Source organism: Prunus mume, unplaced genomic scaffold (assembly GCF_029339155.1).
Source record: "Prunus mume cultivar Tortuosa unplaced genomic scaffold, ASM2933915v1 scaffold29, whole genome shotgun sequence".
NCBI classification, from domain to species: domain Eukaryota; kingdom Viridiplantae; phylum Streptophyta; class Magnoliopsida; order Rosales; family Rosaceae; genus Prunus; species Prunus mume.
The window spans coordinates 53,741-80,258 of NW_028296575.1; the positions used below are offsets into that span (position 1 = coordinate 53,741).

A 26,518-nucleotide genomic window follows, 5' to 3' on the forward strand; every position below is an offset into this window, starting at 1 on the left:
TCCCACCTCCCATTTTCTTCTCATAATTCATCTTGAATTGAAGCTCTTATGACACTTTCCAGCAAGGGCGGAACTAGGAATTTTTCAATTGGTGAGCTAGCTAAAGTTATTAGTTTAAAAGCAGTAGTAGTAAGAATGACGATCTGATTTTCAATAATATTACTGAATTAATATTTTGAATTTCTATACGCAGTTTGAGAAAGAGAGAGGCCATGTTGCATGTAGTATTGATTGCTACATGAAGCAATATGGGGTGTCGGAGCAAGAGACACTTGATGCTTTGAACAACCAAGTGGTGGATCTGTGGAAGGACATAAACGGGGAGTTTCTCAGACCAATTGTAGCGCCATTGGCAATCCTAATGAGAGTTTCCTAATTTAACAAAAGTGGCAGATCTCCTCTACAAAGGTGACGATGGCTACACGCGTGTTGGTAAAGTGGTGAAGGACAAGATTGCTTCACATTTGATTGATCCAATGCCAATTATATGAGTTTTCAAGATCATAGGAGGACTCTGTACGAAGAACTATGATGCTTTTTCTAGATCATATGAGGACTTCTTTGACAGCACCTATGTAGTAATGGGATGTTGTTTTAAGGGTTTTGTAGTTGGGTTTTAGGTTGGTTTGTTTCGTATAAGTTGTTTGACTCTTCTGTTTAGTCAATACCATGGGTGGTACTCTTTCCTACCCTAGGATTTTGTTTCTCTGAGAAGGTTTTAACGAGGCTACCGTTAACATACTAGTTCTTACCATGTAATGTTCCTTTCGGTTTAATGAAATACCATATTTTCTCAACAACAACAACAAAACAAAAACAAAACAAAACAAAAAAAATCACATAGCGGTATGATAGTTACATAAAATAATTTATTCACAATATGATGGTTAATAGTTTTTCTGTTACTTTACATAATGTCAACCGCGGTTATATCCACCAAACCCTAGTTAATTTCTAATTAGTCAAGGAGAACAAATGTTTCAAAATCTTAGCCTTTTATATGCAGAAAGTAGAAGAGCAAAAGTAAGACTAAAACATATGCAACATATGTGTTTATTGTTGTAAACACATCATTGCAACAGAATCCTCAGTAATGCTATGGATATCTATTAATGCATGTATGTATACCTTGATCGAAAATCTCATAGCTTTATCAAGGGATCCAAAAGAAGAAAAAACCTAAACAAAAACAAAAGCAAATCTAATCCTGAGTCACGCTAGCACCTTAAAGAGACAATTTGTCTTGTCAATGATCCAATCTTAATTGATTGCTTACGCGTGTTATTAATTAAGTTTTTTTTAGTATAAGTGATCGGAAAAGGAGGGTTTACACAAATATTCAATGAGCATTTGAGGGTTCGAACTTCTATTCCATTGACAGATATCAAAGAACTCATTCAATTGAATTATACTCCATTGACGTCGTTAATTAAATTTATTTGAATTCATGTAGGTAATTAAGTTTATTTGAAATTATGTAGGTGTGATATATCAAAACGTGTTCATACCCAAAAACATTTATATCAAAACCTTTGCATTTGAAGTGGACCACATACTATTTGGTTTTTATTTTACCATGCAATGATGATTTTCGGTACGGTTGCAGGATAAGTGTGTGGCTCGTTTTGGTGGCGCTTATTAAGTTTAGTGACAGTTATCTATTCAATTAATGACAGTTACATTTGAATTTTGGGACCGCTATGGTTTTAGCTCTAGAAAATGATGATTTAAAGAAATCCCTACATGACACATAGTAATGATAATTTGAGCTAAGATTGGTGTAACTTCAACTTTCTGTTTCTTTAAGGCTTAGTGCCCTTTAACTAATGGATGGAAGATGGCTAACCCGAATCCAATTCACACTTCGGCCAAATCTACTTTGGAGAATACAAAAAAGTCCTACGTGAATTAAAATTATAAGTAAAATCTTGTAATTACAATCTATTAAAATCATAAGAAAAATCATGTAATTACAAGTCACGCTGAAATCTATTACATTAAAATCATGTAATTACAATCTAGTCAGGATTTTTAAGTAATAAAAAAAAAATATTGGTATTCAATTAGAATTTTTAAATAATCAATCCTAGTCTAGTGGTATTCAATTAGGACTTTTAAAAGATAAAAAATAAGTACGGTGTTACCAAAAAACTTACCGATTTTGAGATATTTTGTTAAATGATGTATTGTGTGAGACTTTTGAGTGGGTGATATAAATACCAAATCCCACAACAACAACAACAAAAACAAAAACAAAAAACTCACCCTTCTAATTGGGACCCCATCCAAGATACTCATGTCTTATTACAACGGCTTGGTTTAATCAGACTCGATCCTTTTGTATTTAATGGATATACTTAAATGGCTTACCTTGAGATATCTAAACAATAATTTTAGAGCTATCTAGATTCAGATACGTTGCTTTCAATAGTTGTTCATATTATCCAATATGCATGCATTTTTAGCAATAACTTTTGGGCTTGTTTATTTCCTTTGATTTATTTGTCTTTCTTTAGTCAATTTGTGGAATCAATCTGAGTGACAAGTGTTTTGTACCATTTTGACTTGTTTTCAGCTGTCCAGTTTCTTATTTGAACTGATTCAATTAACTTCTCTGTTGTAATTTTTATGAATTCAATTAATTCAAGATTTTTCCTTCTTGTATCATGTTCCTATGTCAGTTTTCAGTTCCAGATTAAGATTAGGCCATTGGCATGACATATTGTCTCTTTAAGGGGACAGCGTGCCTCATGATCAGATTTGTTTTTACTATTGCCTCTTGAAGGAGACAATCATTGACAAGACATATTGCCCTTTTAAAGGAATAACGTGACTCATGATTAGATTTGTTTTTGTTTTTATTTAGGTTTTTTCTTCTATTGTGTCCCTTGAACTGTGAGATTTTCAATGAAGGTATACATATATGCTTTAGTAGATATCCATAGCATTATTGAGGATTCTGCTGCAATGATTTGTTTACAACAGTAAACACATGTTACACATGTATCTTTAAATTGTGTTTCTAATTTGGCAAACAACATAGATTTTTTGTGGTACTAAATGTTAAAAAGCAAAAAATAGTAATTAATGTTTTCTAGCTACAACAAATATCTATTATCCCACTACACTATAACTTCTCCCTTTCAACAAAAGAAATAATGGTTCCAATGGCATATCCAGGATTGTTGAGTTTTGGAGTCACGATATAAAAGTTACGAAATTTGTTTCATATGAAAAGAACACCAAAAAAATTAAACGATACTACTTTCATTCTTAATTCATTAATCAAAACACAAAACTCCAATCAATTAATCAAAACACAAAGTCCTAATCAATTAATCTGACAATTGTCTTATGTGTATTCACCACCTACAACAAAATCGCAAATCTCCATGAACTCAAACAATAAATTGGTTGACAAATTTGGAGAAAAGAACCAAAAATCTATAGAGATATTTAGTCATATACCCATTCTTAGCACTAATGATATAGATAAACCCTACACCAATTAGTTTCTATAAACAAACCCAAAAAATAATAGCTAGCCATATTGAATTTAATTGAATTACATGGTTATAGAGTTTCTCCTCGTAGGATCAATGATAAGTACATATATGTTTATTAATTGAATTGCATATTAAACTGTTGAAGAATCTAAAGTCCCACCACATTGGAAATTTGACAAAATAAATATCCTATATAATGAGTGGTTCCACAACTAATATCACCGAGACCTTTTTGTGACAAAACCCCATATCTACTAGGCTTTGTAGGTGATCAACTTAGGGACAATATCGGTATTGCTAGTAACAGGCCGATAGCCCGCCTCTCTGAAATTTAACATAATATCATAGCGGGAGAGGCTACAATAAGGAGTTTAAAGTGAGAAGGCTATTTGAGGAGGCCAATCCCACCATCAAAACATTTAAAATGTTTAAGTCCCATGATTTCTTTACATTTGTTGATGGTAAGATTAACCTCCTCAAAAAGCCTCCTCACTTTAAACTCCTCATTATAGCCTCCTCGATATCAAAGCAGGTTGATTGACTAGGCCTGAATTACTAGTCGTTTACCCTAACTCTATACCACCATGCTGGCACCACCACCACCACCACCTCCTCCTCAACCTCCACCTCCACAACTGCCATCCCCACCACCACCACTACCATAACCACCATCTCTTTCACCATCGCCACCACCACCACCACATGATTAGCCCATAATACTTTCAACATCATGTCTATTTTAGTCATTGTTCACATTTACAACAGTTTTATATTAAAATTTATCAAACGATTTTGACATTGCTTTTTGTACTAACAACACTTTTAAAAATATTGTTTCCCAAATATGGAGCTGCTTTACTTTATTTTCAAAGCATAGCAGAAACAACCTTTTTTAAAAGTGAAGCAATGCCAAATTGGTCCTCTATAAGCAAACAAGCAACAAGCTACGAGCTATTAAGGGCCAATTAGATTGTTGTCCTATAAACTCACTAGAAGGTCAATATCGGGTCTTATGAACCCACTAAGTAGGCAAGAGCTATAAGACAAAAAAGGCCAATAGCCTATAGTACTATGGTCAAAAGCCTATAGTCCTATATCCTATATACACCAAGTCACGCGTGTACTCTCTCTCAATTCTAATAACATCACTCTTAGGGGTGGGTATCTTAAACCGAAATACCGAAACCGTACCCTAAGCGCACCGTGCACCGCACCGATTTCATACCGCTTCATTTGGTACCGATAGATATTCGTACCGCACCGCACTGCACCAATCGAGTATGGTATGGTAGCGTATCAAGATTTTGATACCGTCAATACTGTACTGCACCGAATAGTACTCTATTGAAATATAAATTTTTTTTTTTCATTCTCTCGCTCTCTATCTCTCGCTTGCCTTTCAATTTCTCAAATGCTTTTGTCATTTATGTTTGGATTGTGTTTGTATTTTTGTAAGCCATAAGGCATAAGTTTAACTCTTTTGGTTTGTAAGCCATAATGCATGAGTTTTAACCATTTGGATTTGATAAATATGTTGATGGATAAATATTGATTTGGTTGATTTAGATATTGAATATGTTGATGGATATTGAATATGTTGATTAGGATTTGGATATTGAATATGTTAATGGATATTGAATATTGAAAATGTTGATGGATTTTGAATATGTTGAATCTTTGAATTTGTAACTTAGGCATCACTTATTTTGGTGTTGAATATTGAATTAGTTCATTTTTTAGTTGTATCATTTTGGTACCGAAATGGTACCGATACCGTATCGATACCGATTTGGCACGGTATGGTACGGTACTAATTTTGGCAAACCATAATACCGTACCGTACCATACCGATTCAAATTTCCAGTATCGGTAGCGGTACGGGCTCAATACCAAACCGTACCATACCGTGCCCACCCCTAATCACTCTGTTATGAAAACTAATCTCCTCTATTGTTGTCTATTATTCAGGGCCGGTCGTACATTTTGAAAACTCTAGATGAATAACCTAAATGGGGCCTTTTACCTTGTATGTATAAATTGCAATCGCCAGCCATAAGATACAAATTGAAGAGAAAGCAATTGGATTCTGTTAAGCAATTTCCCTACATGATTACTAACTCCTTATCTGGTAATTGCAAGATACCTAGAAGTGTTTAGTCACTAATTTATGCAGGAACGATTAATATTGTTTGATGTCAGTGTTAGTTGAAGCTTTAGAAACATAATATTATTATCCAAAAGAAAAATAAATAATTTTGAATTTTATGATGATATCGATGATCATCAATATCCTAATCAGAAATAATATTAACTTTTAAAAGTATTAGATGCAACTGCAGTTATGCAGTAAGAAGTAGAGCTTATATGAAAATGTCCAACCGAGGTAGTAATTCCGTACAAATGACACTGGGTAATGAGCCTCCACAATAGGGATTCTTCCATGGACGCCATGTTTATGCATGATAATGCTCTATTGTTAATTTGATAGGCAGTCTCACAACAATTGTTAATTTTGTAGGTACTGACTAATTATGTGTTAGAATGTAAATCTAAACTACCGTTTATAAGAGCAGTTCCAGCAGATTGCCCTTGACAGGGCAAGAAGGGGCTCAAGCCCCAAATTGCCTTCCAGTAAAGCTGCGGGCACTGGGCCCACCTGAAACTAAGCCACCCTCGTGCAAAACCAGCCTGTGCTTAGCCTGGGTTTGTTGACATTAGGGATGACGTCAGCAACCAAAATTTTTTAAAAAAATCTACACAAAATTTCAGATTTTTTTAAAATAAATACTTAGTCGTATTCTTCACTTGCTACACCAAAACTCTTTACAAATTCCTCTCCTCATATCTTATGTGAATAGTGGTTGCCATGGCAATGGGTGGAAACACCACAACCTTATGCAATGGCTGCCACTATTAATGTGAATAGTAACAACTCTTGCCTTTCTCTTGCCCTTTGCCATGGCAAATGGGTAGAAGTGCTCTAAAATTCATTTCTGAAACATAACATTTTAAATTTGTTTAGCCATATAACATTTCAATACAATGTTGCACAAGTAATAAAAAAAAAATCTATTGGTATTTAATTAGAATTTTTAAATCATCAATCCCAGTCTAGTGGTATTTAATTAGGACTTTTAAAAGATAAAAAAAAAAAAGTACGGTGGTATTAAAAAAACTTACCGATTTTGAGGTATTTCGTTAAATGATGTATTGTGTAAGACTTTTGAGTTGGTGATATAAATACCAAATCCCATAAAAAGATCCCACCCTTCTATAATTGGGACTCATCCAAGATACTCATGTCTTATTACAACAACTTGGTTTAACCAGACTCGATCCTTTTGTATTTAATGGATATACTCAAATGGCTTACCTTGAGATATCTAAACAATAATTTTAGAGCTATCTAGATTCAGATACGTTGCTTTCAATAGTTGTTCATATTATGTAATATGCATGCATTTTTCGCAATAACTTTTGGGCTTGTTTATTTCCTTTGATTTATTTGTCTTTCTTTAGTCAATTTGTGGAATCAATCTGAGTGACAAGTGTTTTGTACCATTTTGACTTGTTTTTAGCTGTCAAGTTTCTTATTTGAACTGATTCAATTAACTTGTCTGTTGTAATTTTTATAAAATCAATTCTTCCAAGATTTTTCCTTGTTGTATCCTGTTCCTATGTCAATTTTCAGTTCCAGATTAAGATTAGGCCGGTGGCAAGACATATTGTCTCTTTAAGGGGATAGTGTGCCTCATGATCAAATTTGTTTTTAATATTACCTCTTGAAGGAGACAATTATTGACAAGACATATTGATCTTTTAAGGGGATAACGTGACTCATGATTAGATTTGTTTTTGTTTTTATTTAGGTTTTTTCTTCTATTGTGTCCCTTGAACTGTGAAATTTTCAATGAAGGTATACATATATGCATTAATAGATATCCATAGCATTATTGAGGATTCTGCTGCAATGATTTGTTTACAACACTAAACACATATGTTGCACATGTAGCTTTAAGTACCCTTGTGTTTCTAATTTGGCAAACAACGTAGATTTTTGGGAAATATGCTAGTGTAATCACGTTTCACAAATGGTGTGCTGAAATGATCACGTTGCAAATTGTGTTCTAATATAATCACTTGGGGGGATGTTGTTGTAGACCCTGGATTTGGAGTAGTCTGCGCGCCTAGGACTGGTTTTTCAGGCGTACAAGCTTTGAGTATCTCGGCTGTACGTGCTGGCTGAGAGTTAGTCCACCAGTTGGAAGGCTCGTTCCCTAGTCACATGGTGAATTGAGGAATGGCTCTGCCATGTTGACTAGTCAAACAATCCCCCGGTTGGATTGTTTCCCCGGTACAACTAAATGTTGGTTATAATTATATAGATATGTTATTATTATTATATTATATATTATTATACATATTTATACATATGAATATTCATTCGTTCTTGTTTCTCAGTAAAGATACTTCCTCGCCGGTCGTGCCAGTGGGTAAGTTTTCGAGAGCTTAATCTTTCGGGACTTTTAAGTTTTGAATGGTGGGTTTGTGAAGTGTTGTTCACGGATTTCGGACTTGGTATCCGGTATTATTTTAGTATATGTTCATATACTTGCTTATGACGATTTTAAGATGCATTTGGAATTCTTGCATGATTTTCTAACGGTGGGGTTATATTACGTTGATTTATTTGAACTGAACTTTATTTTTATCCACTCACAATTTTCTATTTTGCGCCCCCCAAGAGGATGAGCTCATGATCGAGCCGGATCGGGTGCTTCCGAACCTTGAGTCTTTGTAGGGACTCCTTCATCTTTCTTTTCCAGTGGAACTTTGTTTATGTTGTATTTGAATTTCTTAGATATGCTCTATATTACCCGCTTAGGGTTTAAATTGTGAGGCCGGAGGCCTTTGTTGTAAATTGTTTAACTGCTTTTAATGCATGCTACTGGTTGGGTTTATTAATCTGTAAATTTTGAGCAGGTTGAAGTTTGGGAAATGTTCAATTTGGGGAGACTCACAAATTTTGGTAGAAAGTCTCACTTTAGTAAGTGGGCCCGTATCGGGTGATGTCGTAATTAGGCAAGGTCCGTCCTGTTTCCAAGAAATTGGGCGGGTCCTGTCAGTGGAGGATGTTCGTCATATTCTGCTTCTGTGCCATCTTTATTTTGTTCACTATGTTCTCCGGACTACTAATGGGGTTGCCAATCGTATTGCACATTATGGTCTTAGTCAAGAGGATCTTGCTTTTTGATTTGATGTGCCACCCTTATGATTATATATGGGACTGTCCCTATGATAATCGTCCTGCCAGTTTTAGTTTTGTATGACTCCTCTATATAGTCTATGGCGTGTGTGGTTCTCTTTCCTCCTCTGAGGTTTTATCCCTTTGGATTTTCCTCAAAGATTTTAATGAGGCCATCTTATGTGCACGCTGCCACATCTTGTATTGTAATCTTGATATGTTAATGAAATCCATTTTCTCAACAAACAAACAAAAAAACATTACAAAACTTTCTATCAACAAAAAAAAGAACATAGACAAGTACTGCACTGTATTGAATCGGCCAACATATTTCTTTTAATTTCTTCAAGTAAATGTATCCTTAGCTAAAAAAAAGAAAATTTCAGCAAGTGTACTGCTGAAAAACACTTTGCTTTGCAAACATAAGAGCAATATTTAATATATCTTAATGTAAAATTGTAATTGCAATTTCAATCTCAAATATTTATAAATATTTATTTTAATAATTATTAAAATTATATTGTGGTATACCGCAATCTTTAGATATGCAGAATCACATCGACAAAAAAACCACAATTTGCGGTCGATTTTCCTGACATGCCGGTTCCTTTGTGAAAATACAATTGATTTTTGTGGTTTTGCGGTTTCTCGATAGAAAATGCCAGCTCTATCTTCAGGCAATAAATTTCAAACCAAAAAAAAAATATTAAAAAGAGCTCGACTGGGTTATAGCCTAGTTTATACCACCAAAAAATTAAGAAGAACTGTTTGCAAAATTCATTTCTATGGCCTAGTTTTAGAAAAAAGGCCTTCTGTAATATCAACTATAGCCCACTACCAAAAAGGCCCAGTCCATCCCCTCCTTCTTGGCAGGCTCTCCCATCAAAAAGGCCTTTCAATGCATAAATGTATTACAATTTAAGACACCTTTAAGCTGTAACCCAAGATAACGAATATCTCACCAAAATGTATGAAATTTCGAATGAAAAAAGAGTAGGGAACATAACAGATGGTGGAAGAAAGGAAATACTTCATTCCTTATTATGTAAGTAGAAGCTCCTATATTTCTACTAATAGCAGTGTGAAATGTGTATATAAGTTTTTTTTTTTTTTTTTTGATCAATTATTTTTCATATGTGTCAAATTGTGATTCACAGGAAAAATGATTATTTCAGGTCCGTGGAAGAATCCCAAGAGAAAGCTTAAAGTAAACCTTTTTCTTTTTCTGTTTTTCTTTCTTTTATTTTCTTTTTAAAAATTTTTTATCCAGCATTCTCGTTCTCTCTTTTGGGCTAGGAGTTTACGACCCACACATACCCACCACCATTTGTCACTGAAAATAACTATCTCCATGAAAAGTGGGTTAGCGCCAAGAAAAAAGATCCCAAGAACATTCCATAATCTACGCAATCTCCCTTCTTTCAAAGACCCCACCCTACAAAACCCATTTCAATCAAAAACCATAGTCCAACAAGTCAAGGGCTGGAATGCCCTCCGCATGTCAAGCCAAAGGTACCACGCTCCTAATGACGAGCTAAAGCACAAGCATGTATGTGTTTTCCCCCATACATGCTTTTTACACATATAAAAAGGCTTAGCAAGTTAGCGTATATTCAACTTTCACATGATAAAAACGCCGCCATCGCCACCAACTCCTACAAGAGAAATTTAGCCACTTAACATGCCGGCCACCTTAAAAGTCAATTTTGGCTTTTTGGGTGGTTGTGGATCTAATATATGACTCATGTAAATTGCAACAAGCTGGTAAGTTGATTTGTAGTATACAATTTGTTATTTGTAAGTGGTATGAACAGTTGTTAACTTCCAATAAGTGGTATGAATAGTTGTTATACTGTTCACACCCTGCAACTGAGTTGATTTATATGACATAGTATTAATAGTGTACTTCTATGACATAGTATTAACAGATTTTCAATAACAAAGCATGCTCTATATTTTGCTCTATATATAGTTGTGCACTTGAAGTTTATAATATGCAAAATGTGATTTTTACTAGGAAGATAGTTCTATGACATAATATTAACAATGTACTTCTGTGACATAGCATTAATAGTGTACTTTTTTTTTCTTGTAGAGGTATTTCCTTTTGCCTTTGCAATTATATCTAGTGAAACTATGGACAATTAGAGGTGGTTGCAAAGTATATCGGATGTCTTGCTAGGCTTTTTTGGGTATGTTTGAGTTTTTTTGTATGAAATGGTATTAAAAATATTTTTCTATGAAATTATATTAAGGGAGATTCACTATTATATCCAATATAGGAGTCCAAATTATAAAATTTTAAATAAAAAAACCATATATGAAATGGACTTTAGAAACACACCCAAAGCTCATTTATAACATAACAAAAAGGCTTTTAACTTCCTTTAAATTACAAAACTGTCATTGATTTTTTAAAACAAATCCAACCCCAAAACCTCACAAAAAAACCCAAAACACTCAATAAGGCATCAAAGTAATTTAATAATTAAAATTAAATTTAATAGGTCCAACTATCATTTTTGGGCTTTTTTTGAGTATGTTTATAAAAACTAAATGGAGTAGGGTTTATTTATAGTTTTAGTGTTAAGAATGGGTATATGACTAAATATATCTTATATTAATAATATTTTTTTCTATGAAATTGTATTAACAATGTACTTCTATGACGTGGTATTACCAATGTACTTTTATGATATAGTATTAACAATGTATTTCTCTGATATGTTATTAACAATATACTTTTATGACATGGTATTAATAATGTATTTTATGACATGGTATTAACAATGTACTTTTATGACATGGTATTAACAATGTACTTCTATAACATGGTTTGCGGAGGTTTGATGGAGAATGAAGGGTCATGGGGACAGGCCCTTGGTTTTGGTGATTTTTTATTTTATTTTTGAAGTTTGGATTTTTTTTTTTTTTTTTTTAATCTTGGATGGGCTTGTTTTAAATTAATAAATGGCAAAGATGTAATTTATAGGAACTTCAATACTAATTTCGTATGTAGTAAATGGTTTTTGATTATGTTTCTAAAGTGCATTCCATTTATGATTTTTTTTATAATTAAAGTCATGTTTTGGGTATATTACTGAAGCTCCCAAAAGATAATATGTATCCCCGCACTCAGAAAAAGGAGGGCCCCTAGCCGTGGAAATTATTGCTTTGAAAATTATTATATGGTTTATATGAATCTATCTTCTGCTATTCACGATTCTATTCTTGCTTTGCAATAATCTTATATCCCAACCCTTACCTATATATACATGAGTCTACCATCAATGTGTTTCATAGTTTCGTAGCAAAGCTCGAAGCGTATAGAAAACAGTACTAATAAGTGCCGTCTGATTTTTATCTACCAAAGGAAAAACAGCAAAACATGTCTATCCAAGTTTGTGCAGCAGCCCAATCTAAGCCCGAAATTATTCGTCGGACGGCAAATTTCCCACCAAGCATTTGGGGAGATCGGTTTATGAACTATGATTCCCAAGACATTGTAATCTCATGCAAATTATATATTCATGTTTATTTTTCTCCAAAAAAAAAATCACAAGTGTTTTTCTTATTTAATTAATTGCTGGCCGCAGATAACAAATGCCCAGAACCATGAAGAAGTTGAGGAGCTGAGAGAAGTAGTGAGGAGGCAAGTATTCACAACTAGTGCAGGTGACTTTTCACATCAGCTCAAGTTGATTGATGCAATCCAACGCCTTGGTTTGTCATACCATTTTGAAAGTGAAATTGAAGGAAGAAGCGTTGGAGCGTATGCATGCTGCATTTCATGACCATGACTTTAGTGATGATGGAGATCTATACAACGTTGCTCTTGGTTTCCGGCTACTAAGACAACACATGGATATAAGGTTTCATGTGGTAAGTTAATCAACAAATTATCATGTAGTGGAGTGTAATGTGACTGATTTTGGCCAACTAATGCCTGTTCATTTTTATGATAATCAAGCAGATGTGTTCAACAAGTTCAAAGACGAAAATGGCAGCTTCAAGGAATGCTTAATTGTCGATGTTCCGGGGATGCTAAGCCTTTATGAAGCCGGGCATCTAGGCATACAGGGAGAAGAAATACTAGATGAAGCTCTTGCTTTCACCACCACTCACCTTGACTCTGCTGCAAAAGCTCATGTAAGCTACGAACATGCAGAACAAATCACTCAAGCCTTGGAGAGACCCTTGCGAAAAGATCTAGAGAGGGTATGTGCCAGGCGTTACATGTCAATCTACCAAGATGAAGCTTCACACAATGAAGCTTTGTTGAAACTTGCGAAGTTAGATTTCAATCTTGTTCAGTCTTTGCACAAAAATGAGCTCAGTGCACTGTATTGAATCGGCCAGCATATTTCTTTTAATTTCTTCAAGTAAATGTATCCTTAGCAAAATAGAAAATTTCAGCAAGTGTACTGCTGAAAGACACTTTGCTTTGCAAACATAAGAGCAATATTTAATATATCTTAATGTAAAATTAAGAAACCACCAAAAAAAATTAAAAAGAGCTCGACTGGGCTATAGCCTAGTTGATACCACCAAAAATGAAAAGAAGGCCTAGTTTTTTCTATAGCAATAATTCATTTCTAGCCTAGTTTTTTTTTTTTTTTCAGACCAAAAAAAAGCCTAGTTTTTTTTATAAAAAAAAAGGCCTTCTGTAATATCAACCATAGCCCACTACCAAAAGGCCCAGTCCATCCCTGCCTTCTTGGCATGCTCTCCCATCAAAAAGGCCTTTCGATGCATAGATGTATTACAATTTAAGACATCTTTAAGCTGTAACCCAAGATAACAAATATCTCACCAAAATGTATGAAATTTCGAACGAAAAAAGAGTAGGGAACATAACAGATGGTGGAAGAAAGGAAATACTTCGTTCCTTATCATGTAAATAGGAGTTTTACATTTCTGCTAATAGCAGTGTGAAATGTGTACATAAGTTTTTTTTTTTTTTGTCCCGTTTCGATCAATTATTTTTCATATGCTACAAACTGATTCACAAAAAGAATGATTATTTCAGGTCCGTGGAAGAATCCCAAGAGAAAGCTTAAAGTAAACCCTTTTCTTTTTCTGTTTTTCTTTCTTTTATTTTATTTTTTAAAATTTTGTATCCAACTTTCTCGTTCTCTCTTTTGGGCTAGGAGTTTACGACCCACACATACCCACCACCATTTGTCCTTCAAATCTTTTGATTTACACAACACAAAACACTCGTTGCTGAAAATAACTATCTCCATGAAAAGTGGGTTAGTGCCAAGAAAAAAGATCCCCAGAACATTCCATAATCTACGCAAGCTCCCTTCTTTCAAAGACCCCACCCTACAAAACCCATCTCAATCAAAAACCATAGTCCAACAAATCAAGGGCTGGAATGCCCTCCACGTGTCAAGCCAAAGGTATCACGCTCCTAATGACGAGGTAAAGCACAAGCATGTATCTGTTTTCCCCCATACATGGTTTTTACACATATAAAAAGGCTTAGCAAGTTAGCGTATATTCAACTTTCACATGATAAAAAACGCCGCCATCGCACCCATCGCCACCAACTCCTACAAGAGAAATTTAGCCACTTAACATGCCGGCCACCTTGTCATCATCTGATTCGAATGACCGGAGCCCCGAGCTCCGGAAACCTCTTCTCTCCGACGAGAAAACCCACCGAAGAGCGCGAATCAGAGAAGCTGTGCATCGACGACATGCTCCAAAAATACTGCGGGCAGTTTGGCCCGTGGCAAATGAGGCACTTTGTGCTGACCAGCTTGGCCTGGGCTCTGGAGGCCTTCCACACCATGGTCATGATTTTTGCGGATCGTGAACCGGATTGGAGGTGCTTGGGTGGAGCAGCTGGCTCTGCCTGCGATGTGACGGCCAGGACCGTTTGTGGGCTCGAGCCCGGTTCTTGGGAGTGGACCGGCGGTCTAGGGAGCTCGACCGTTGCTGAATGGGGGTTGGTTTGTGAGGAGAAGTATAAGGTTGGGTTGGCTCAGGCCTTGTTCTTCGGTGGCTGTATGATTGGTCAGTTGTCCTACTCTCTCTCTCTCTCTCTCTCTCTCTCATTTATCTGTTTGTTTTTGTTGTTCCGAAAATCAACCGATTTCATATTGATCATGCAAAATAATCGGCCACATTAATAATTAAATTTAAATTAGATCGATCACGACGGACATTAAACAACAAATAAGATAAACTTGAAACGAGTGCCAAAATTTAATTACGTTTTGGAACCAACTTGTTTGATAGCGAATTTGTCGATGATAAGATGTTACATGTGCTTTGACCAAAATGTGCAAAGATCACGAGCATACAAATATGATATACATTAATTTTATGTGCGCCTGTTATAGATGCGAATATATATAAAATATGCGAGCGACGTCGTATTTATTGATCACATTTTACTATAAAAGAATATAATAATGAGCCTTGTATTTCAAAATATATTAGGTTATGTTGAGTAAAAATGGTACAAATAATTTTTTTTTCATTGCCGGAATGTAGACGTCTCGTATGTCAATGATTAAATTAAAAACAGAAAAATAGAACCAGTAATTATTTATCTTACTAGTGAAAATATAAGCAAATATGTGCATCATGTTATATGTATATAGGATGCTATTGTTGGTTGCAAACGAGTTATTTAGAAAGTTTTTTTTAGTACTTTTCTTTTTTTTTTCTTTTTCAATAAAAGAGGGAATTTCAATGAAGCAACATAAAAAAAACATAGTAAATTTAGGTTTTAACCATAAAAATTTTCACTTTTGAAAAAAAGCTTTTTTAAAAGACAGAAAACCTCTCAACTTTCAAATCAAAGACACGCAAGTCAGAACGATTTCTTAGAAATTCAAAACTAAATAAGAAATTATTCATTTCTTTCTTTTACAAAATTTCTCTCTCCTTTGGGTTTTTCCAAAGTCTCCCAAAAAACATTGAACACGACTCACTAGAAGCCAACCACATAAATAAACAGAGCATAATTCTGGTGTAAACTTTTTAGTACTTTTTAAAAAAGTTAAAGATGGAAAATAGACCATCTCGTATTTAGGCCATAAACTTGGACTCATTTCCTTATGGATAGGATGCCATGAGATTACTAAAGTGTTTTTAAAAGGCTTCTATATTGTTATCATTATCAGTGGCGGCTAGTAGTTTTGTCTCTTTCTTCGTAATGAGAGCAGCAAAATATATAAAAATAATAGTTGCGAACAAAAGTGTAATATTAAAACAAAGATATATACTGAGAATTTCAATTCATACTCAAATAAGTTTATTTGATATCTTTATAAAGTTCATTTCGTATTGTCTTTTATTAATCTGAACAATCTATTTTATAGATATTCATTCAACAATTATCTCTGTAAAATATCACTTGAATCCGATATGCCCCGTGTTCATCTACAAAATATCGTTGAATAAAAATTCATAATAATACATCTTTCTCGACTTTGGAGAGAACTGAACTGAAATGAATTAAGCGTGAATCAAGTCAAAATATGCGGATGCTTTTGGAAAAGATACTAACAGGCCTGAGCCTCTCACGTGGTCTTCTGCATATCGAACATGAAGTACATCAGTTAGGTTATAAATATATCCAAACAAACAAGGGAAACTTTCTTATGTTTATTTTCTTCTGTTTTTTTGCACAAATATTTATTTTCTTTTGTTTTCTTTCTTTTTTTTTTCTTTTTTTTTCTGTTTTTGTGCACGAATATATATATGCATATATTCCTGATCCCAGTGATGGTACCATAAAGGAAGAGGGAAAGGAAATAAGAGTGAAAAAGATTGGAGGTGGTCCCATTCTTTTCGAAAGTGAACTCAATTGTCTAGGACCAATTCCAGGCTTTTTCACTAAAATACTAAAATTAAAATTATCTTTAACTTTCTCTTTTTCCTTTTGACACTTTGTGTTCTCGAGTCTTCCAAAAGCAAAAGCTGCACTGCTGAAAAGAGAACGTAAAATGTTACTCACTTACAAACTTCTATTATCCAAATAAGAAAAAGAAAAGAAGTCAAGGAGCCCCTCAGTTGAAAGGGTCTTGACTTGTAAATCAAAAATCTCAAGTTCAATCTCACGACATCTTAATTGCATGTGTTCGAAGTTTCTAACCCGTAGTTTAAACTATCGATTCTACTTTTAAAAGGTAAAGTACAAAGGTCTTCAATTTTCTTTTTTCTTTTTTTAAATATTTAGAGACAAACATGCATGCAGTAGCCTAACTACATGCATTAGGACTTAACATGTAGCATATAGCAGCCCTCTCCTTTTACTTGCAGGTGTGCCCAAATAACTGGCCATAGTTGTAGGTGGACATTAAGTGTCACAATTATCCCTGAACAGGCAATTGGTCAGCTGACCATGAGTCGTGAACCTCTGAGTTCTTCAAGAATGGTAGATGAAGATTTTGAATGTTATACCACAGATAATATCATAGCAGTCGCGATCATGGTTTTAATTATAGCCCCACGAAAGAGACTAGTGAGCACTGAATCATACACAAAATTAGCATCAAAATTCGTACAGAATGCGATTTGGTGCCGGATCATTGCAACATGTCATTTATCATTTTCCCAGCCCAGTATGTAACATCGTCCTCAAAGTTTTTTTTTTTTTTTTTCTCCTTTCATTAAATTTGATTGTGTAATGCTATTCGTGGTTCTAATATTTATATTCCTTAGCTATTAATTAGCTTGTTATAGAGATTACTAATTTACAATAGTTGATATATTATTAGTATTAATTTTATCGACGTTATTAAATAATAACAATGTATCAAATATTGTAGATTGATATCTGAAACTATGCCTTCCGTGTTATATTTCAACTGGCTACTAACATTTGTCACACACTGATTCCAGGTGCGGGAATTTTTGGCCACCTTTCAGACTCATTCCTAGGAAGAAAAGGCTCCCTAACCGTTGTATGCATCATGAACACCATTTTCGGTTGCCTAACAGCTTTCTCCCCAAACTACTGGATCTATGTCCTCCTCCGCCTCCTTACCGGCTTCAGCACGGGCGGAGTAGGCCTCTGCGCCTTTGTCCTTGCCACCGAGCCAGTGGGCCCCACAAAGAGGGGCACAGCAGGAATGTCCACATTCTACTTCTTCTCAACCGGGATCGCAATCCTCTCCGGCATAGCCTACATTTTCCCACAATGGCGCGAACTCTACATTGCCTCCTCCATCCCATCCCTGCTCTTCTTGCTCGCCGTCCTCCCATTTGTCTCTGAGTCACCAAGGTGGTACCTCGTACGAGGTCGAATAACAGAAGCCATGAATCTAATGCGCGCCATTGCCAAGTCCAATAACAAACACCTTCCTGAGGGAGTTGTCCTAACCCTAGATGAAGACGCAAACAACGATAGTCCTACAACAAACGAGGAAGATCAAACTTACAAGGAACTTTTGGACAGCAAAGACGCAATAAGTGGTTCTCTAATTGATGTCGTCAAGCTACCAATGACTCGAATGAGGTTATTTCTAGCCGTGGCCATAAATTTCTTATGCTCCGTCGTGTACTATGGGCTGAGCTTGAACGTCGTCAACCTTGAAACCAACCTCTACATCAACGTTCTGCTCAACGCCGTGGCGGAAATGCCAGCTTTCACGATCACGGCAATATTGCTTGACAAGTACGGAAGGAAGCCCTTGGCGATCGGGACGTTGTGGTTTAGTGGGGTGTTTTGTTTTGCTGGGAGCTTTGTGGGGAATGCTGGGGTGTGGAAGGTGGTTAAGATGGTGTGTGGGATTTTGGGGATTTTTGGGATGGCCGGGACTTACAACTTGTTGTTTATTTATACGACGGAGTTGTTCCCCACGGTTGTGAGGAATGCCGCGCTTGGCTGTGCCACGCAGGCGGCACAAATGGGGGCAATCCTGTCGCCGTTTGTGGTGGTTTTGGGCGGGGGTTTTCCGTTTGCGGTGTTTGCGGTGTGTGGGATTGCCGGAGGTGTGTTTGCGTTTTACTTGCCTGAGACACTTAATAAGCCTTTGTATGACACTATGGCTGGGATGGAGGATGGGGAGGGTGCTTGCAGAAGTGTGAGTTAATAATTAGTGTCGTGTTTCTGCATTTTTTTTCTGCTTCAATTTTTCTAAATCTAAACTACTTGATTAGAATAAGTTTGTTAGCTTCACATGATATAAAAATATATAGCTTTGATATTCTTGAGTATGTTATGTATTGTTGATCGTTTGCAATCAGGAGCCAATCATGCATGACCACCCTGATAAACAGAGTAGTCAATCATAGGTGCAAATACACAGCAAATCCAATGCATACAATCTCCAGCTCAGCAATATTCTAGAAGAGAAGGAACTTACTAGTCATATATCCATCCTACACCTGTCATCATCTCCATATTCTTTGTAACCAATTCTATTCCAGATTATTCTTTTCAAGTGTATATAAACAGTGGTATTCTCACTGTACAAGCATGAATGAAATATACAATTCCAACCTTTCTTTTACTCTGTTCTTAATTCTTCACATGGTATCAGCCGCCTAAAACCCTACGGTACTATCCTATGGCCTCCTCTGACTCTCTACCTCTTCCTTCCTCTTCTTCCTCCTCTTCTTCTCTCTCTCCTTTTTCGGCTTCTGTCATTCCCTCCCACCACATCGCCACTCTCATCCCTGTCAAACTCAACAGAGATAACTATCTTCTCTGGAAATCCCTCTTCACTCCCATTCTGCAGAATGCTGACCTCTATGGCCTTCTTGATGGTTCTGACCAATGCCCACCCCAATTTCTTTCTACCCTTGAATCTAATCCCGCTTATCCTACATGGGTTGCCAGAGATCGTACCTGCAAAATTTGGCTCCACGCTGCCATCTCTGAGTCTGTTCTCCCTTATACAGTCGGTTGCTCCTCCGCCAAATCTCTCTGGGACAACCTCGAGAAACGCTTCTCTGCCATCACTCGCTCCCATATCCTTCAGCTTAAGGGTCAGCTCCAAACCCTGAAAAGGGATCTGACCCGATGATGCTCTATCTTGAAAAAATCAAGGCTCTTGCCGACGGTCTAGCAGCCGCCGGGGCTCCCCTTGCCGATCTTGACCTTATTGCTCACATTCTTCGTGGCCTCCCACCTGAGTATGACTCTTTTGGTACTTCGATCAGAGTCCGCTCTGACCCCATCGACCCTGATGCTCTTCATGGTCTCCTGATTAGTGAAGAGATTGAAATTTTACAACGTGACACCCTAAATCCCATTTCTAACTCATCTGCCCCTTTTCAGGCCTTTCATACCTCTGTTCATTTCAGGCCCATCTCTTCCCGCCCTTCTCCCGGCCCAAATCCTCCCAAATACACGTCCAACCCACCTCTCCTACCCACCCCATCTACTCCACCTTACCTCTCTCAGCCCAATACCTTTTCCCACTCATCCCACAATCGCTTCAGTCAAACCCCTAAAATCAGATGTCAAATTTGCAACAAACCCAACCACACCGCCATCGAATGTCGCCATCGCTCCAACTCGCCTATCAAGGCCGCTCCCTCCTGCCGCTTCACCGCCATGATCCACCCACTCTCCTCCCCTCCAGCCCCTCTGTATGCAGATATCGTGCAACCAACCATGTCACTCCCGACCTTCACAATCTCTCTCACCAGCCCCTATCAAGGCAATGACAAAGTCCTCGCAGTGGTGAAGGTTTACCGATTGCCACATCGGTTCCTCCACACCTGCTTCTTCTTCCTCTTTAAATTGAACAATATTTTACATGTCCTCGATTACTCAAAATCTGTTATCTGTGCATCGCTTTGTTTGTGATAACCACTGCATACTAATGTTCACTCCTTTTGAATGTCTTGTGAAGGATCTAGCCTCGGGACGCCTTCTCTATCGTGGCCCCACCGATGGCCATCTATATCCTATCAACCTCTCAATTTTTCCCAAGTCTCCACCTGCTATTCTCGCCAAGGCTTCCTCTTCCTCTGTGGCACAAGCGCTCGGGCCACCTCCTCCGTCACCGCTCAACACATCATCTCTCACTATCGCCTTCCTCTCCACCGCTCTTCACCATCCATCTATTTGTCAAGACTGTCAATTAGGCAGAAGTTCCAAGTTACCTTTTAGCACATCTAGCACCACTACTTCCTCTCCTTTAGAATTAATACACACCGATGTTTGGGGGCCTTCCCCTGTTCTCCTCTCAGTATCTGGATATCGATTTTACATCATTTTCATAGATGATTTCTCAAGATTTACTTGGCTTTATCCCCTTCACACTAAAACTAATGTCTTTCCGGTTTTTCAGCAGTTTAAGTCTCTGGTTGAAAATCAATTTAATATGAAAATTAAGACAGTCCGGTGTGATAACGGTGGTGAGTTCACTAGCACACACTTTCGACAATTTCTAGCCTCTCATGGCATCATTCAGCAACTTACATGCCCTCATACCCCTGAACAAAACGGCATGTCCGAACGTAAACACCGACATATAATTGAGCTTACTCGCACCCTATTTGCGCAGTCTCATCTGCCAATCAAATATTGGGTTGAAATTGCTCAGACATCCGTATATCTAATCAATCGATTGCCTTCACTTTCCTTGCAGAAAACAAGTCCATTGCAGAAACTGCTCAACTGCACTCGACTACCAATTTCTCAAAGCGTATGGTCGTGCTTGCTATCCTCGGCTCCGTCCGTATTCCTCTCACAAGCTCGAATTTCGCAGCAAACCTCGTGATCTTCATTGGCTATGGTGTCCATCAAAAGGCTGTCGATGCCTTGATCGTAGTTCTCGCCGTATATGTTTCTCGCTATGTGGTATTTGACAAACATCATTTTCCCTTCACTCGAGCCACGCCTTCCCTACAAACTTCCAGTGCTTCTACCTCCTCCTCATCTCCATATCTTCTCATTCCTCCTCCCCAATCTACTTTTAACTCCCCAACCCCTTGCCCCGCTTCTACCCAACCTCATTCCCCACCTCGGTCTCCAATATCCTCAACCTCAGCCCCAATCCCACCCTCACCTCCACCTCTTCCCGCTCCTCCGCCCCCTCCTTCCAACACACATCCCATGCAAACTCGATCCAAATCCGGTATCACCAAGCCAAAACCTTTCTCACCCGTCATCCATTTCCGCAGGCTTACCTTACCACTTCCTCCTCTCCCAAAATCCCTTCTACATACAAACAGGCAGCCCAAGACCCCAAATGGCTACAGGCCATGCAAGATGAAATTGCCGCTCAGATTCTAACAAAAACGTGGTCCCTTGTCCCTCCTAGTAATGCTCACAACCTCGTTGGTTGTAAATGGGTCTTCCGGATCAAACAGCATGCTGATGGATCCATTGAGCGCTATAAAGCTCGGCTTGTCGCCAAGGGATTTAACCAACTTCAGGGCATTGACTATTCTGAAACCTTCAGCCCCGTTGCCAAACCGACAACCATTCGGATTCTACTGTCATTGGTTGTCCAGAACAATTGGCCAATCTCCCAACTTGATGTGTCCAATGCATTTCTCCATGGGCATCTTCAAGAACAGGTGTTTATGATGCAGCCTCCAGGTTTTGCAGATCCTTCCTATCCCCACTATGTTTGTCTTGCATCGTTCCTTGTATGGCCTTAAACAGGCTCCTCGTGCTTGGTATGAGGAACTACAAGATGCTCTTCTCTCCTTGGGCTTCAAGACATCCACTGCCGATACATCTTTGTTTATCAAAATCGATACCTCTGCCACTTTTCTACTTGTTTATGTTGATGACATTGTCATCACTGGCAGTGACTCCAACTACTGCACCTCTCTTATTTCCCAACTCACAACAATTTGCAATCAAGGATTTGGGACCCCTCCACTACTTCTTGGGCTTAGAAGTGCACCGTGATTTGTCAGGGCTTTTTCTTAGCCAAACAAAATACACGTTGATCTCCTCAAAAAGACTGACATGATTGATGCCAAACCATCCCCATCTCCAGCCACCATCTCCAAATTAGACTCCCAAACAGGTTCTCTATTGTCCGTCCCACCGCTTACCGATCCATTGTAGGTGCCCTCCAATACTTGACATGGACTCGGCCAGACATCACTTATGCTGTCAACCAAGTTTGCCAATACCTTCATGCTCCTACTACATTTCACCTCACAGCCGTCAAAAGAATTCTTCGTTATCTCAAATCCAACCCCACTTATGGCATTCATCTCAGCAAAGGTTCTTCTCAACTCACAGCTTATTGTGATGCCGACTGGGCAGGTTGTCCTGACAATCGTCGCTCAACAACTGGGTTTTGCATCTTTCTTGGCAATAATCTAATATCTTGGTCCTCCAAAAAGCAGCAAACAGTTGCTCATTCTTCGATAGAAGCCGAATATAGAGCCCTAGCCACAACCATTGCTGAAGTTCTCTGGCTATGCACACTTTTGAGAGAATTGCACATCTCTTTGCCCTCCCCACCATTGCTCTTGTGTGACAATATTAGCGCCATTGCTCTTGCTGCCAATCCTATTTTCCTCGCCCGAATGAAACACATTGAAGTTGACTATCACTTCATTCGGGATTTGGTCATTGCCAAGGCCATTTCCATTCTTCATGTTCCTTCGCACTCTCAACTAGCCGACATCCTTACCAAAGGCCTTTCAATTGATCGTTTTCACACTCTCAGCGACAAGCTCATCACTGGGTTACCCACTATGAGCTTGCGGGGGGATGATAAACAGAGTACACAATCATAGGTGCAAATACACAGCAAATCCAATGCATACAATCTCCAGCTCAGCAATATTCTAGAAGAGAAGGAACTTACTAGTCATATATCCATCCTACACCTGTCATCATCTCCATATTCTTTGTAACCAATTCTATTCCAGATTATTCTTTTCAAGTGTATATAAACAGTGGTATTCTCACTGTACAAGCATGAATGAAATATACAATTCCAACCTTTCTTTTACTCTGTTCTTAATTCTTCACACACCCCTCAAATAATCCCATTTTAAAGAGAAAGTTGAGAATTAGGGAAAATTATCCTAAGATTAACAAAAACAACACCACATATTGTTTTTCATTTTTAATTGCAATTTGCTTCTCTCCCAAAAAGGCCAAACCTGCCATATAATCGTCAACTGTTTAATGGACGATGGCTTGGATTTAACCCCACTCCCAACATAATAATAAGAAGAGAGATCTCAAGTCACCTTGGGTCTAACTAAGTGGAAAACTATTTTAAGAATCCACATGCCACCTTACTAGTTTGTACTCTCCTTTCCTTTATAATTTAGATTATCGTGGAGAGAGAGAGAGAGAGAGAGAGAGAGAGAGATACCTCAACTTCCATGACTTTGTTAGACCAAATATGTCTGCATTGGGCTGAGTTGGATATGACCCAGCTTTTGCCTCTTGCCAGTGCCATTAGGAGTTGACAATTATATAAACTATTATTATTGGGCTTGACTCTCCCAATCCAGTTGGCGTTTGAATCCTTCCAAGCTTCAAGTCAAGAGAAAGTGTAACTAATTAAGCCCAATGAAACAACAAATAATGCTCTCCATTTGCAACATATATAAACCTAAATAAAAGCAACGAAGAAATAGGTAAGTAAATGACTAGACTAGGACTATGTTGCGGTTGAGGAACAGATTCATTCGATGATCTACGAACGATACTGCTTATAATCTTGCGGGCCAAATGAAGATCCTGCTCTAACACTGCAGACTTTGTAGCTAGTTTCTACGTTATAAAAACCAGTGCTCGTGTCATGAGCATCCAACAGTATACCAAGTATACACAAGCTTGGTTGGACCAACCCAAAGAACCAAAAAAATATTTGTTTATTGGCATCTCTTCTTTCTTTTCCTGCAAAAGTATAGAAATAATCAAACATCAAAACCCAGTAGTGTTACTATTTTGGTGTGCGTGATGCCGTCTTTGATGACATGAACCGTTTTTCTTAGAAACGTATATTTGTTCTTGAACAAAACAGCGTTTTTTACAATGTAGGATGGATTTTTATTTAACCCCAAGAAAAGAACACACAACTTCCAAAATTTTCGTTCTCTAACATTTTATGGGTCCCCTGTTCTTTTTTTTCATTATTCTGTTTGGTCTTACTCCAATATGTTTAATAAAAATGAGGGTTTTTTATATATAAAAGAATATGGGTTAGTTGAGTGGGCTTAAGATCATTGCTTTTGGATTTTAGAATCTTGGCTCCAAGATCCACAGTGTTGTTTTTGTACTATTAATTTAATACAAATTTATAAATAAACCCAATCATAGACATGTATTTATAAAAAAAACCCAAACACTATTTAAACATAGAAACACACCCAAAATCAACCCCAAAGTCAACTTTTTGGGTGTGTTTATAAATGGGTTTTGAGTGTGTGTAATGATGGGTTTTGGGTGTGTTTATATGCTTAAATAGTGCTTGGGTTTTTTTATAATTTCAACTCCCATTTTGGGTGTTTTAGTGAAACCCCCTTAATTTAATGACCCATAATTTTGTTCTGATTAAGGTGATACAGAGTTTCGAAAGGCGTAGGCCTCAAGACTTATGTCTCGCTTTATAAAATTAAAAACTTTTGATGAGCTCAATGTCTTGAAAGAAATTGATATCTATTGACACATAACCAACCAAACTCAAAGACTCACCTTGTTCAGAAAAATTAGGACATTGGTTTGGATTTTCAAGATTTGAGTTTTGTATCGTGCGGGTGAACTCTTTTTTTGTTTTGTTTTATTTTGGCTATAACTAGATTCGAAAGTGAGACCTCTTTCAATCTCGGTAAGAAATACATCACTGAGCTAATTTAAATTCATGGATTATTGTAATTGTAATTGTAACAATTTCTTTCTTCACCATGTCATTTTTTTCTTCAACAAAAGAAAGGAGAGAAAATGAAAACTTAATAACAATGGTGGGAAATATACAATTGCACTAATTGAGTATGAGGGTACACAATACAAGAAACTTTCAACATGTACTTAATTGTTATTTTCCTAAAACTTCATATACACACACCAACACTCTATCTCTCTCTCTCTCTCTCTCACCCAATTTCGAGCATCAACAATAGCTGACTGTTAATTTAATCCCATCAAAACATAAACGGCGTCGGAGAGAACGCCGGAATCGCCGTCGTAAGTGAAGCTCGCCTGAAAATTCCACCCCAAAAAAATTAACATCATTAGCCATAACATACACCTACCACCAAATACAAGTTCTGGACCTTGCGTTGTCGTTTCGTTAAATGGCAAAGCAACGGACAGTTTTACTTTTTTACTATTTACGTACCCGTAATCCTCGCCGTGGCTGCGGACCTGAGCTATCGTCCGACTCTGGCCGCTCTTCCTCTTCACGGCTCGCTCAACCTCAGCCGTCCGATCCACCACCATCGCAACAACGTTGTCCTCGGAAATCGAGGTGAGCGACGGCCTCCACTCTACCGAATTTGGTGACGTGGAGCCCGAGTTCCCGGGCCTTCCCCGCTTCCTGCGCCGGTGCATTCGGCGAGGCACAAGCGAGCTGGTCTCTTCGGAGAGAGGAGCCTGCTCGCCTGTTGTTGCCGGACGTGCGATCCCGCAGCAAGACACGAACTCCAACAAGAACTTCATGTCGCGGTTATCTACGACGATGTGTGCTTTAACTAGGGAATTGTGCAAAAGAGAGGGGGCTTGGAACTGGGGTTATTTACAGTTTGTGCCACAGCCTGAGTTTCATTTTGGTTGAGGGGGTTTCTGTTTGAGAGGGTGGAGAGATGAGGTTGAGGAGTGGACTTTGTTTCCTGACTCTCTCCTCTGGTTTTGGTGGGA

General features: G+C 37.6%; 3 protein-coding genes and 1 pseudogene across 3 annotated transcripts; 3 read left to right on the forward strand and 1 right to left on the reverse strand.

Moving 5' to 3' along the window:
• Window positions 1-12,139: 12,139 nt before the first annotated feature.
• LOC103326365 ((-)-alpha-pinene synthase-like) lies at window positions 12,140-13,101 on the forward strand. The gene is made up of 3 exons (XM_089043796.1): window positions 12,140-12,256; window positions 12,348-12,426; window positions 12,662-13,101. Exons 1-3 carry the CDS (start codon window positions 12,140-12,142, stop codon window positions 13,099-13,101), a joined length of 636 nt encoding a protein of 211 aa, XP_088899922.1.
• A 965-nt stretch (window positions 13,102-14,066) lies between these two features.
• Window positions 14,067-18,933, forward strand: LOC103326361 (organic cation/carnitine transporter 4). Its single transcript, XM_008228577.3, is given in 3 exon segments — window positions 14,067-14,406; window positions 14,408-14,775; window positions 17,617-18,933. Coding segments are annotated over 3 exon segments (1,632 nt in total). The 5' UTR covers window positions 14,067-14,335; the 3' UTR covers window positions 18,810-18,933.
• Window positions 18,934-19,085: 152 nt separating this feature from the next.
• LOC148914237 (uncharacterized) lies at window positions 19,086-23,657 on the forward strand (annotated as a pseudogene).
• Window positions 23,658-25,594: 1,937 nt separating this feature from the next.
• Window positions 25,595-26,518, reverse strand: LOC148914238 (uncharacterized). The gene is made up of 2 exons (XM_089043795.1): window positions 26,001-26,518; window positions 25,595-25,861 (listed from the first exon to the last, which is right to left on the reverse strand). Exons 1-2 carry the CDS (start codon window positions 26,318-26,320, stop codon window positions 25,804-25,806), a joined length of 378 nt encoding a protein of 125 aa, XP_088899921.1. The 5' UTR covers window positions 26,321-26,518; the 3' UTR covers window positions 25,595-25,803.